Consider the following 13,748-nt stretch of genomic DNA (forward strand, 5'->3'; position numbering starts at 1 on the left):
AAGCCCAATGAACAGTTGCTACAGAACAGAGCATCTGTCAAGCTTTTGATAACTGAACATACCCAAAAGTTTCACAGAAGTTTCCCTAACCAGATTTATTAAAATGGAAAAGAGATTAAGTAACATAACTCTTATCAGCTAAACATGTTCACTTTTAAAAACAATTGGTGCTTGATAGGGTAAAACTTCCTTCATTCCCTTGACAACAATCTTTTAATGAACAGGAGAGCTAGCTATTTGCCAGATAATGGAAGAATATGAAGATGTTCTGGACTTGCAGTGTTTTTCAAACTGCCCTTCTCATTCCCAGGCTCAGGGAAGACCATAACATCAACTGTTCTAAAGATTTCTGGAGGTATATCTGCTAGGAAGAAGAGAATGTTCTCTTCATTTGATTTAACTGAGGTAATTGGATAAAATGGGGATTAACTTGTGTGCCAGATTCTGCAGAATAGCACATCATCTAGCACAGAATAGATTCTGCAGAATAGCACTGTCTCAATTTTCTCCACTGGGCATGGGCATAAATATTCTTGCTTTAGAATGTCATTATATCTTCCTTATGTTAACATGTATCGCAGGACATTAAATTTAGCCACTCTCTGGCAAAGCAAACACAAAATATTAACTAGACAATTAGCTAGAGTGAAAAGTCCCCCAGACAAGCTACCACCATAAGAGATGGTAGTGATACTCAGATCATTCTGATTATCAATAACAAATACACATTGCTTTAATTCCATTTTTGGTCTCTCAAAGCTCAGTGAAAATGGATATTGGGCTAAGCATCCACAACATATTAAGTCAAATCCAATACTTTTCTTCCCAGACCATAGAAATGGTAAGGAAGCTATAAATGAAAATCAATTTTAGCCAGAATATCAGTCAATAGAGCCACATGTAAGCATCTCGAGAAGCTAGTCAGGATTCTAGGCACAACACTGGGTTGACAATGTTTCACGAAACTCTGATCATGGCTCTTAGAAATTCAGAGTACTCTCTTACAATCTAAGACCTTTTACAATTACAAATCTGTAACCAATATGACAGGTGGTTGATCACATTAGCCTTAAAAATATTTGTAACAGCAGGAACTTAATTACCACTAGCAAATGAAGAATAGCTTTAGCAATTTTGTAGGCCCCCATCAGAAATAGCTGTTATTTGTTTTCTTCAAACAACAGAAGATTAAAAAATTAACCCCAAATATATAAATCGTTTAATGTACTCTACATAGATGCCATTAATTTTCCAACAATGTGTATGACTTGCAAGCTTCTTAATAAAGAGAAACACTTCTGTTTCAGTGGTACTGATACTGAATCTTTCCTCTTTATATGGTATGAGGCAAGGGCTCAGAAGTTCCTCCTTAGAATTACTTGTGTTGTGGGCAGGATGACTTCAGAAATTGAAACAGATGAAATTTTAGGTGTGTCAAGATTTGGAGGAAATAATTGACATAAACATTGAAAAGAAGGAGGGAAAGGATGCAACCTTATTTAATTCCTTTTCTGGATAGAAATTGGGATATAAGGTATACTACATCTGACTTTCACTGAGGTATTTTCATATAACCTCAAAGCAATAATGGATGTGTCACAGAAGAAGCTGTAAGTTTTAGCCAAAGCAAATCTTTAGGAACTAAGTCAAAGGCTGCCTTTAACCCATTAAAAACAGCATAGGGCAATAGGGTATTTTTAACTAGATGCTGCAAAATAATGTGCTGATTTAGTGTTGACTGTTTCACTTTAAACTTAGCTTTTTCATCAACCAATGTATTATCTTGCATTAGCCAATCAACTGATTTCCAATACAGATGACTAGTCTACAACTTACTGATTACACTTAGAAAATGGTTTGGGCAGAATTTTGCCACCACAATTCTATCACCTCCTTATAAATTGGCACTGCAATTGATCAACTATGATCTGTCAGTGAGTGATTGATATGAATGCTAAAGATGCCAGTACAGGAGCCCAACAATCAAAATTTATCTTTAATCGTTCAGCCAGAACCAAGCCTCTCTCAGTTGTGTTATTGTTTTTCAATTGCAGAATAACTGTGGTGATCTCAGGCTAATCTGTTTCATTTATTTAATAAAACAGTATAGAGAAAAAAATAACATAAAAGAAAAAAGGTAACAAAGAGAAAAATACAATAACCTAAGTATAGAGATATTTCATAGATATATATATGAAATTTTATATAAATTTCAATAAAAGATTACCGTATTTGTCATCAATGATACATAATCTATGTCTATAGGCAATTATTCATACTTTGCAAGTAACATCACATCCTCAATCCACTGGGTAATTAGGCCATAAATTTGTCTTTCCAATGTTGAAGATTCAGTCCAATCTGGAATACATTCCGGACTTTACTTATGAGAGATCAAATCACTTACAACATCACGAAGTAAAACATAAAATTGTTCAACCTCTGATGGTATTGTTCTGTCCAACCCAAATAACTTTTTGAAAAGAGTGGGTTATAATATTGGTGTCCATGGGCAGGAAGGAAAATGTATGTTGTGATATAGCAGTGCAAACTCTGCAGCTTATGTACTTGTGTGTGAAAGAGTAGAACTTGCATTGTGATGTAACAAACCACATTTTATCATTTTGGTGTCACTATGAACAAATACTGATGGGCTATAACATGCCAGATTTGGTTATTTTCCATAACTGCCAGTTGGGCCTCCTGCTTTTTCCTTTTCAGCAAGACCTTATACTTTCATTTAAAAAAAAAAATCTGCGTAGGGAACAAGTATCTCGGTTGACCCTGTACACTTTGAGTAATTTGGTCTTGGCATCAACACATTTTCAACCAAACCAAAGCTCAGAATTAAGCTAGGTTCTGCTATTCTTAACCAGAACTTGGCCCACTAGTATCTCCTGATTTTTACTGATCCTTGCTTTCATCTTATTCTCAGCCCAGAAGTGAGACAGGCTTTTGTTCTTAACTCTACTGTTGTTAAAGCAGAATATCCCTTCCATATTCTAAGACTATCAAAGGGAAGCTTCAAGCAAGATCTGTTTAGGAATTGATCACCCGTCATTTTAGAGCAGTGTTTCTCAACTTGGCGACTTTAAGATGGGTGGACTTCAACTCCCAGAATCCCCCTGCCAGCAAGTGAGTGGAAGTGCGAAACGAGACAGTCGACAGTAACAGGAAAAAAGTTCGCGATCGGCCAGGACGGCAAATTTCAAGCGGATACAGTTTTCCGCCATTCAAGGACGGGCGGAGGACAGACGGGAAAGGCCCCTAAAGCGTTCTTCCGTTTCAGCCTTGCTTCCTCTTCTAGAGCGAACAAGTCCGCCCTCGGTCCACATTCCGCTCTTTCTTCACGGGACAATCCATCCTCTCTCTCGTAGGATCCGCGCCTAACGATTGGACCAATTATTTCCCCCGCCCCTAAATTCACTTTTCCTCTCGTGATTGGTCCCACCGACACTCGGAGCATCGTCCTCCGCTTCCGCCTCTGAGTCGCTGCCTCTCAGCAGCGAAAGAAGTTAAGCCCCCGCCCGCAAGCGCCTTCTCCTAGCGGGCGCGGCCATCGCGGCTCCGGGCCAAGGGCGCGCCGTCCCCGCCTCACATTGACGCTCTGGCCTATGATTGGCGAGCGCTTCTGGCTGAGTTTCCGGTGCGATAAAGCAGCCCAGGGACGGGCGGTGGTTGGTTTCTAGGTTGGTGCCGTCCGAGCCGGCAAAATGAAGCGCAGCGCCGAGAAGGTGGGCTGGCAACCTCGTGCTAACGGCTGCAGCCTCCCAGCGCACGGTTGCGACCGGAAAAACGGTTACGTACGAGGCTTCCCGGGGCCCGAATCCCACAGCCAGGTAAGGCGGTGGTCGGCGCATCGGTATGAAGGCGAGCCCGCCAAGGTGCCTGTTCGGGTGACCGAGGCCTGGTCGGTCTTTGCTCCCGGTCCAGAGGCCTTGGGCTGGGCTGTGCCGTACCTTGCCGGAGCTTTGCCGGAGCCGCTCGCTGTCAGTCACGCGGCGAGGAAAGGAAAGGAAAGGGTGGCCTTGAACAGTCGCTTTCTTCAGTGGCTGTTTTCTGCCCTCGTTTCCTGGTGCGGTCGAGGCGGCTTGGCGTCTCCTCGCTCTGACCCCAGCAAAGGAAAAACTTTCCTTTCCCGGTTTTTTCCTCGAAGGGTTCCTTAAATAACAAGGCTCAGCATGGCTTGGTTTCTCCCTTTCTTCTCTTGTGGGATAGGAGGGTTGTTCAGGAATGCTATACGGATTCAGTTTCGCTTTTTCATAAGGGTTGTTCTTCGGCACTTTGGCCTTGTTGGGATACCTTCATTGAGGTTTTCCAGGGCCGTTTATCATCTGCGGGAGAGGAGCCATCTGGAAGAGAAATTTTATCCTTTTTCAGCTTATTCGTCTATTGGTTAAATTGAACAGTTAACAGATCACTACCATGTGCAATTGTCTGGTTCTTCAAGTGCATTTCTAAATTAAGGGTTCCCTGAAAAGGATGGTGAAGACAGGAACTACAGTACTGCTGTCTTCTACTGTGGGAATGAGATACTGAAAAGTTGTTTAAAAGCTTGACAAAATACAGGGTTAGGCAGGACGGGATTCCTGCTGAGATACTAATGTTAGATACATCTTATTTGATTTGTAACATAGCTTCTAATGCCTACAACTCATATTGGCTGTTGTCATTACAGTTGGTCAAGATTAATTGAATTGTAGTTGGCTCTGTCTAGATTCTAGGTATACATGGCACACTGAATCATAAATTAACCACACAGGCTGGGTTTACATAATACACTAGGCTAAATGTGCTGCCATGGTTTGTGTCTCTCTGTGTGGTGCAAACATATATTGCCTTTTCAAAGGTTAACTATGGCAGTGTATGTCATGGGTATGCTGGGGATGTGGGTGCAGATGTTCAACTAGCAAAATTTGAATCTCTAGTATTGAGTGTATAGCTTATTTCTGGAAATCCTTCTAAAATATCAACTGTACCTTATTGTAAGCAGCATACTAGGATGTGCTAGCCTTTATTGAAAACTGTCTTGATTTGTGGTTAGCATGTCTTACTACTGTCTCCCATAATCCGAAGCTGTGGACATTTTGTAACTTGTACAAATGGACAGTACTCTTCTGTGCAAACTTATGATTTTGAAAAGGCAATATATGTTTGCACAACACAGAGAAACCAACCATGGCAGCGCATTTAGCTTAGTGTATTATGTAAACCAACCTCTGTGGTTAATTTATGTAGTCTTTTATTATGTTGTGGTGAGTTTTATTTAAGATTAATTAACAAATAATTTTAAGTTACATTTTGGCAAGATACTTTTTTTGTCTTTTCATAGTAGTGTATGATGATTATGGCTACAGGAAGCTACTTTTAGGCGCTTTCAATTATATTTAAATTTGAGTGTCACAAAGGATTTTTTAAAAAATATCTGAAACAGGAAAAAACTGCTAAAGCTGAACTGTAATATTTGTAATAATAGCTATTTTATAAATGGTTTCTCGCCACTTCTTTAATTTTTCACACACTTATGCAAGTTACAAAAAAGTTGGAAAGGATTTACTTATGAGGTAACATAGGGTCAGCTTAAAAAACAGTGTGCACTTGAAAGTTCTTTTGTCAATTACAGCGTAGGTTTTTACATGAACATTCATAGTCTTAGCTCTTGCATTTATTAACGGGAGAGTGATATTCTACCCTGTTATTCTTTTCCTCATTCTTTATCTCATTTAGTCTGTCCAGATGTTAAGACTCAAAAACTGAGTTTGCTCAAAACCTTAGCCAGAATTGTAAAGGATAATGTTAATCAAAATCATACCCTGTACTGAAATCAAACAGTCTTTTCCTCCTCTTTATTTTTAGTTGGGAAACCCTGCTAACACAACTAGCAAAAATTATTGGGCCCAGCCAAATGGAAGTTCTCATTCAGATTAGTTTGTAAAGCTTCCTAAATTTCCAGAGTGTTGAAACTTGCACACTCTTACAAAAAATAATACATTTTAAAGTTTGTCTGTGTTTCAGCCTAGTTGGGCTTTTTTCTTTTTCAGAGTAGGCATGGTAGCCTCCTTGGCAAGTCACTGGAGTAACTGAGTGAGGTTAGAAAGTATTATTATAAAATTTGCAGATAACACAAAAATATTATCATCTTAGGGGGCCATATCAAAATACAGGAAGATGTACAGACAGACTTGAACAAACAATCCATGAACTGCAGTGGCTCCCAATAGGCTTCCAGGTGCAATTCAAAGTGCTGGTTATCACCCATAAAATGTTTCATAGTATGGGGCCAGGACCACCTTTCTTCAATTGTTTCTGCGCAACTTACTGTATCTGAGAGGATTAAGCATATTCCAGTTCCCATCTATTAAACAGTGCTATCTGGCAAGATCCAGGAAGTGGGCCTTCTTTGTTGTAGTGCCTGCCTTGTGGAATACCATACCCCCTGAGATTTCTTTGGCCCCAACTCTGTTAGCATTTTGTAAATCCTTGATGACTTGGATGTTCCCCATGGGCCCTGTAGGTTAGATGAGCCCATCATTGTGGTTTTCTTTGGCACGACATGATTTACAGAGCTACCCAGAGTCACAACTGAAAGATGGGTGGTTATATAAATCAATATAATAAGTAATAAATAGGAAAATTGGTTTGATTGTGGCAAGTTATAGATGTAATAAAAACAAGGAAGTAGATTTTGGTTAGGTAAATTCCTAATAGAGCTGTGTAATGATTGAACAAACTCCTTTGGAAGGTGATAGATTCTCTTTTATGGAGGTATTTAAACAGAGGATGGATGGCCATCTGTCTGGGGTTGCTGTATAATGGATTCCAGTATTGGGAAAGAAGTTCAACAAATGATCTCCAAGGTCCATTCCAACCTTTTTCTTCTATCATTTAAGTGTGAGCACCAGAACTGTACATAGTGTTCAGAAAAACAGAATCATGATAAACACTGTAACTCCACTTTTCTATCGTTTGCATTTTGTTTACATTGTACAGTGAAAGAAGATGGGCAGTGTTGGAAGAAATTTGTTTTCTATCTCATCCAATCAAGTCTTCATGATGCAGATCAAATTAGTACACTTATCCAAGATCAAATTATTGATTATAGGCATTGAGTCAGTGTCAACTCTTAGCAATCACATAGTTAGACCTTCTCCAGGATGATTTATCCTCAACCTGACCTTTTAGGTCTTCCAGCAGTGCACCCATGGCTGCTGTATCAAGTCCATCCACCTTGCTGCTGTTTGTCCTCTTTTCTTTTATTCTACCTTTCCCAAATGGCTATTGTTCTGCTAACCTGGCATTCTTCCTCCATTCCATGAAAGACCATCGCCTAAATTAAATGATAATAAAAAGTCCCTCTGGCTGTTTTGCAGTTCTTATAAGAATTAAGCTTTAGTAAACTTAACCTAGAGCTACCAAATCTAAGGTGAAAAAATCCAACTATGAGATGTCATAGAGTTACCAAAGATTCTTCTGCCATCTATCAATCCTCCAGATTTTACAACCCAGAACTGGTAACCTGCTCTTATCCCAATGTTCTTTGCACATGTATTCCTAATTGGTTCTGGCAGCTGTTCAAATAAGGAGTTTCCAAAACATGGATCATGTTAATTAGGCCACCTGTCATCCTTTCAGAGCTATATTAACAGACCATTAAATAGACAACATCACTACAGTTGACTGCTCCCTGTTGGATTGACCTCTGCAGTTGCAGATTTCTTAACTATGCAGTTATTGTTTATCTCACTGACTTCTCCCTAGGAATCAGTGGCTCTCAGTTTAACTCTCATAAAAATGGTAAGTCTGTGCTCCAAAAGTCTACCATCCATGATAGATAAAAACTTGGTCATTCAAAGAGAAACCATGTCAAAGGCATGCTCTTTGAGATTTTATTATTATTTGCAATTCGTAAAGAAAATACAGGGAAAACAACTTACAACAACAACAAAAAAAACCCTAAGAACAATAAAGAAATTTTAAAAATATGCACACCCATCTATCAGATAATCTTATTAATTGTTACATTCTATTAAAACAAAAAGAAAGAAAACACAACAGAACATAGTGGCACAACCCCCAATAATTAACATATTTAATATAAATCACCTAAATATATCATGTATATATTTGAATGACAAAATATCCAAATATCCATAAAGATTGTCTGTTCTGGTAAAATATTGTAAAATCTATACCAAAGGGAATCATGTTGTACCATTTTTGATTAGCAGAAAAAGTAGCCTTCAGAAACTGGTTACACATTTCTTGAATCCTTAATAATAACTTTATTGCAAATTTTTAAAAAGAACAATTAAAAAAAACTAACAAAGGCTAATATTAGGAGAGTATAGAAAGAAAGAAAATTTAGAGATGAGATATAAAAGATTAAAAAGTGTGAAAGCCAAAAAGAGAAGAAAAGAATTGAAAAGAAAAAAAAAGAATTAACTTCTGACCCTTCTCACAACAGATATAAGTAACACTATACATCTAACTCTTACTCTAAGGTTAAAATATAACTTCCATTATTAATCCATATTATTTCTAATAATCAAATCCATACAACAAAATTTCATTTTTTTCTGTATCTCGCAAAAAGTCCAAAAAAGAAATGTTTCCAAGTAGTATTAAAATTACACAATCTCTTACCTTGAATCAAAACATTAATTCCACCATCTCAGGTAATTCCATCAACTTCATCCATTCTTCCACCGTAGGTAGTTTTGTCCTTCCACCTCTTTGCATATAAGAGTCTTGCTGCTGTTATCATATATAAGAACAAAGTTCCATAGATTTTTTTACAACTGTTTATCCATCAAACCTAAAAAAAAATTATCTGGTTTTGATTGTATGTTAATCTTTAAAATTTTCTGTATACGAATATGTATCTCATTCCAAATTTTTTTTGCATTTTTACAAATCCACCAAAGATGATACAATGTCCCTTCATGTTGTTCACATTTCTGACATACATTTGAAGTACCTTTATACATCATTTTATAAAAGTTCTCTTTTAAATTATAATACAGTGTAAATTTTAATCCTTTCTGTCACATATTTTCCCATTGTTCCATCTATATGTTATAACCAAAATTTTTAGCCCATTTTATCATGCACTCTAATTTGTTCATCTTCTGTCTCAAATCTCAATAAAAGTTTATACATCTTTGCAATAACATGTTCATCATTGGTACATAATTCTGCTTCAAACTCAGTCTTACCATATTCAAAACCATAAACCTCTTTATCCATTTTAAACCTTTCTTGTAATTGAACATAAAAAAACCATTGACACTCATATCCCTCTGCTAACAAGTCTTCTCTTGTTTTCAATTTAAAATCTCTTTGAGAAAATTCCAGTACATCACCATAAGTTAGCCATTTATTTTTCGTTATCATTTCTGTTTTGTAAAAAGCTTCTTGTGGAGACAACCACAAAGGAACTTTTGAAGACAACCTAAATTTATATCTGTTCCATATTCTTAAGATGTCATGTCTAATAAAATGATTTTTAAAATCTACATTAACTTTAGCTTTATCATATCATAAATAGCTGTTCTACCCACATCTTAAATCATGTCCCTGTAGTTCCATTAATCTTCTGTTTCTCAAAGTCATCCACTCTTTCATCAAGACCAAACAGCAAGCTGCAAAGTAAACTTTCAAATTTGGAAGACCACCTCTCTCTTTGGCATCTTGTAGTACTTTATACTTAATTCTTGGTTTTTTACCTTGCCACACAAATTTAGATATATTTTTATGCTATTATATAAATGGAACATCAGTTGTCATCACAGGTATTGTTTGAAACAGAAATAATGTTCTAGGTAAAATATTCATTTTAATTACTGAAATTCTACCCAACAATGAGAATTGTCATTTTTCCCATCTTGACATATCTTTCTTAATATTGTTCCAAGTGGTAACATAATTGTTTTGAAACAACATACAGTTGCTATTTGTCAAATGCATCCCCAGATATTTAACCTTCTTTTCCACTTTAAAGCCAGTTTTATTCATCAGTTCTTCTTGTACCTGTATCTTTATATTTTTTGTTAACATTTTAGTCTTTTTATTAATTTTAAAACCCACCAGAGCGCCAGATTATTTCAACTTTTTCATTAACTCTTCAATCCCCTTCAGTGGGTCCTCCAGTACCAACACCAAATCAACTACAAAGGCTCTCAACTTATGTCTCTTTTTTTATTTTTATGCCCCTTATTTTCTCATCTCTCCTTCTGTCTCTATTCAAAACCTCCAAAACTAAAATAAACAACAGAGGAGACACTGGACAACCTTGTCTCATTCCCTTTTGTATCTCACATGGTTTGGTTAAATCTCGAGTCACAATAATTTTCACTTTCTGTGATGTGTAAATCAATTTCATTCCTGTTACAGAAGTCTCTCCAAAGTTCATATCTTCCAAAATTTTAAACCTAAAAGGCCAATTTAAATTATCAAAAGCTTTCTCTGATCCAAAAAAATTAATGCAGCTTGTTTTTCATTATGTTGTTCCAAATATTCAATTATGTCCAGCACTGTCCTGACGTTATCCCTTAATTGTCTTTTAGATAAAAAGCCATATTAATCTTCATAAAATTCTTGTAACATAACTTTCAGTCTCTCTGTTAAAATCATTGTAAAAAGTTTATAGTGATTATTCAGTAATGATATTGGTCTATCCTCAAAGCTCTTGTAATATGATCCAGGAAGCCCATCTGGTCCTGGTGCTTTACTTGATTTCATCTTTCTATTAGCCAGAGGAAACAAGATGGCTATGAGGCTGCAGCTTTAATAACAAGCTCCTGCAAAAAGGTTCTCTACTTTCAAATCCATATATCCTTTAAAATTTTAAGATTTATTTGATACTCCCTTCTGGAGTATTCTTGGATAACAGCTAAAGCTGCAACTAACTCCTTGTGCTATGGGGAAAAGGAAGAAGCAACAAAGAATACCCTCAGCGACGCAGCCTTCAGCAAAGCTGCTGAAGCAACAAAAGGTAGATAATTTTATAACCAACAAACATACCTCTTCTGCAAGTAATTCCTCCCGACTTCACTTATCGGACAGGTATGATCCATTAGAGTGGGACTTACAAACAGAGATAGAGAGTCAGCAACTGGTGGAGCTTACCTCTTCCTTGATAGAAAATGCCCCCTCTCCACAGGCTGTTGCTGTCAGCTTAGCTGCTGAACAGTTTATTCAGAAGGGAGTTGGAGCCTCTGACCTCCAAAATTTGAAAGATCAAAACTCTGTAGATTTATTATCTAGATACAGTTTGTTGATGGCACAGACTGTTTTCTCAATTTTCGACCTATTGACCACAGTTAAAAATCAAGTAGATGCCTTAAAAGAATCCTTCATAGACTTTACTAAAAATCATCAGAAGCAATTTGAGTATCCTGACAAATCCAAGAATCCACCTCCAAAATGCCCTTTGCAAACACTCACCAGAGAAAGGAAAACCCTTGTTTCAGAGCTAACCCCTCATTAGGACCAGCCAGGGAGGACAAGGTAAAGATAAACAGCCTTGTACATTCAGGAGGAAAGGGGGACACACCGGTAATAAGCAACTGTTACCTACAGACTAACAAGATAACACTTCAAATTTTAAACATCGATATGAATAGAGGCAAATGGGACACCAAAAGGACAGTCACCCAATCATTAAGTCTGATATTATGCTGTGAAAAACAGCTTCTGGACTTGCACAAGATAGAATGGCTACCAGCCAGAGGCAGCTTTAAGCGGGTTTTGCTGACATTTGGGCAGCCAGTGATTCCTAGTATGCTCCTAAAAATGAAAGCCTTTTTGAATTCTTTCTCAATATTTCCAATTCGGGTCTTTCACTCTGGGACAGTTAGTTCTCTAACAGCTCAGTGCAGCCAAGAGAATGATGGAGCTGTAATATGTAGTGGAAAGGTTACCTCAGATAAATTCAAGGCTATTCCACCAGTGGAGTCCTGGACAACGATTGATGAAAGCAAACAACCCACTTATTCTACATTTGTGCAGCTGCCTGCAGACTCATTAGAAGAAAGTCTAATTAACTCCTTCAGTGCCCTTGCTGATAGCAGACAAGTGAAAATACTTAAGAAACTAGATGATTTAAAGGGATCCTTGATGTCAATATGTCATGCAGCAAAGCCACTTATAAACCTAGAACTCTGCAAAATGCAGGTTAAAACCCCCCTTCTTGGACATCAAAGTAAATGTGCAGATGGGGTAGAACTTCCCATCAGCATTGGAAAACATGCTCTAAAGATACACAAAACACAAACCCCGGTTATAACTTTGGAGTCAGAAGTCCCTAGTACACATAGTGCAAGCTTCAATTTCATATAGAAGCAATGGGAAGTTTCTAGACAAAAAAATATTAACACTGGCCCAGATCCATGAGCAGCCCTCTGATACACTCAATCCTGGGCTTGCAGAAGATAGATGCACTGATGAGATGGAACAGATAGAGGACTCTGGCAGGAAAAGTCCTTTAATACAGATGGTTTAACAACACGCGGACCGGTACAAGACAAAGCCCCTTAAAGATTATATCATGGAATTTAGCTAGTTGGCATTGCAATAATGGCTTCAACCATCTTGAGTTTTTGTTAGATATGGATGTTCTATTGCTGCAGGAAACTTGGACAGCTGATGATCTCCTATTCAATGGGTGGAGATCCATTATTTAAATTGGAAGCGACTGAAGGTAAAGGCCCAGGGCGATTAAAAGGTGGTCTGGGAATTCTCATTTCCACCGCCCTGAGAGTTTCCCCTATACCTAACTCCCCTCTTAAACAAATGGTCATGGCAATACTTTTGAACATGGGTGGCATGCTTTTGTTAGTTATTAATGTTTATCTTTCTCCAAAGCGGAAAAAAAATGAAACTGCCACAAGTTGGCTGGAACTAGAGGATTATGTTGGCAATCTTCTTTTGGAATTCCCTAATGCCATGGTTCTCCTTGGGGGCGATTTTAATGCCAGGCTAGGCACTGATAACCATGCACTATATTCCAAATTCCATCAGCATCCTCCACCCGTTGTGCCTAATCTACCCCCTACCGTGTTGGTGCGTCTCTCTAGAGATAAATCTAACTATGCCGGAATACGACTTGCAAAGCTGACAAATAAATGTAATTTACTCATCCTAAATGGCTCCATTACAAGTGATTATCCAGGTGAACTTACTTTTATCGCCGGGAATAGAAAAAGCACTATTGACTATATGTTAGTCAATTCAAATCTAACACATCTGGTGAGGAACTTTAAGATACTACCACATCCAGAAAATGACCATCTTCCACTCGGTTTGCAGCTGGCGACTCCAGCTATGCAGGAGCATCTGGTGAGTCATTATATTCCTGGAATTGTCCCAGAAGGTCAAGCCAAGTGTCGTGCCAGATGGTGGTCTTCTCTTGACCATAAGATGAGGTCAGCACTTGCAGATTTACAAACACTTTGATTGCCCATTATGTCAACTGATGACACACAGGACCCCTTGAGGGTGTATAAAACATTAATACAAAAAATACAACCTATAATAACTCGTACCTCATACTCCTCGACCAAAAGGGGGGCAAGTTTTTCCAAGTCATGGTTTGATAGAGAATGTGTCGATATCAAGAAAGCTCTTATATTGGCCTATCATCAGTATAAAAATGAAATAGAGAATAATAGCACCAGTACTGAATCTCTTGAACACTTTCTTAATATCAAAAAACAGTATAAGAAACTATTGGCCAATAAGAAAAAAAA

The 13,748-nt window shown here is 37.7% G+C and overlaps 1 protein-coding gene across 2 annotated transcripts in view; it reads left to right on the top strand.

Moving 5' to 3' along the window:
• Positions 1-3,510: 3,510 nt before the first annotated feature.
• Positions 3,511-13,748, top strand: part of SPTLC2 (serine palmitoyltransferase long chain base subunit 2) — an 83,909-nt gene continuing 73,671 nt past the window's right edge. For both annotated transcript variants that reach the window (XR_456214.4, XM_007431338.4), the window contains exon 1: positions 3,511-3,839. Coding sequence is in view for 1 of the 2 variants with exons in the window: in XM_007431338.4 (XP_007431400.1) it covers positions 3,714-3,839 (126 nt within the window). In the remaining variant the exon portion in view is untranslated. The remainder of the gene's footprint in view (positions 3,840-13,748) is intronic.

This window comes from Python bivittatus, unplaced genomic scaffold (assembly GCF_059951505.1).
Source record: "Python bivittatus isolate LINGU-HERP-01145 unplaced genomic scaffold, Pbiv_v1 ctg000480_np1212, whole genome shotgun sequence".
Taxonomy (NCBI): Eukaryota; Metazoa; Chordata; class Lepidosauria; order Squamata; family Pythonidae; genus Python; species Python bivittatus.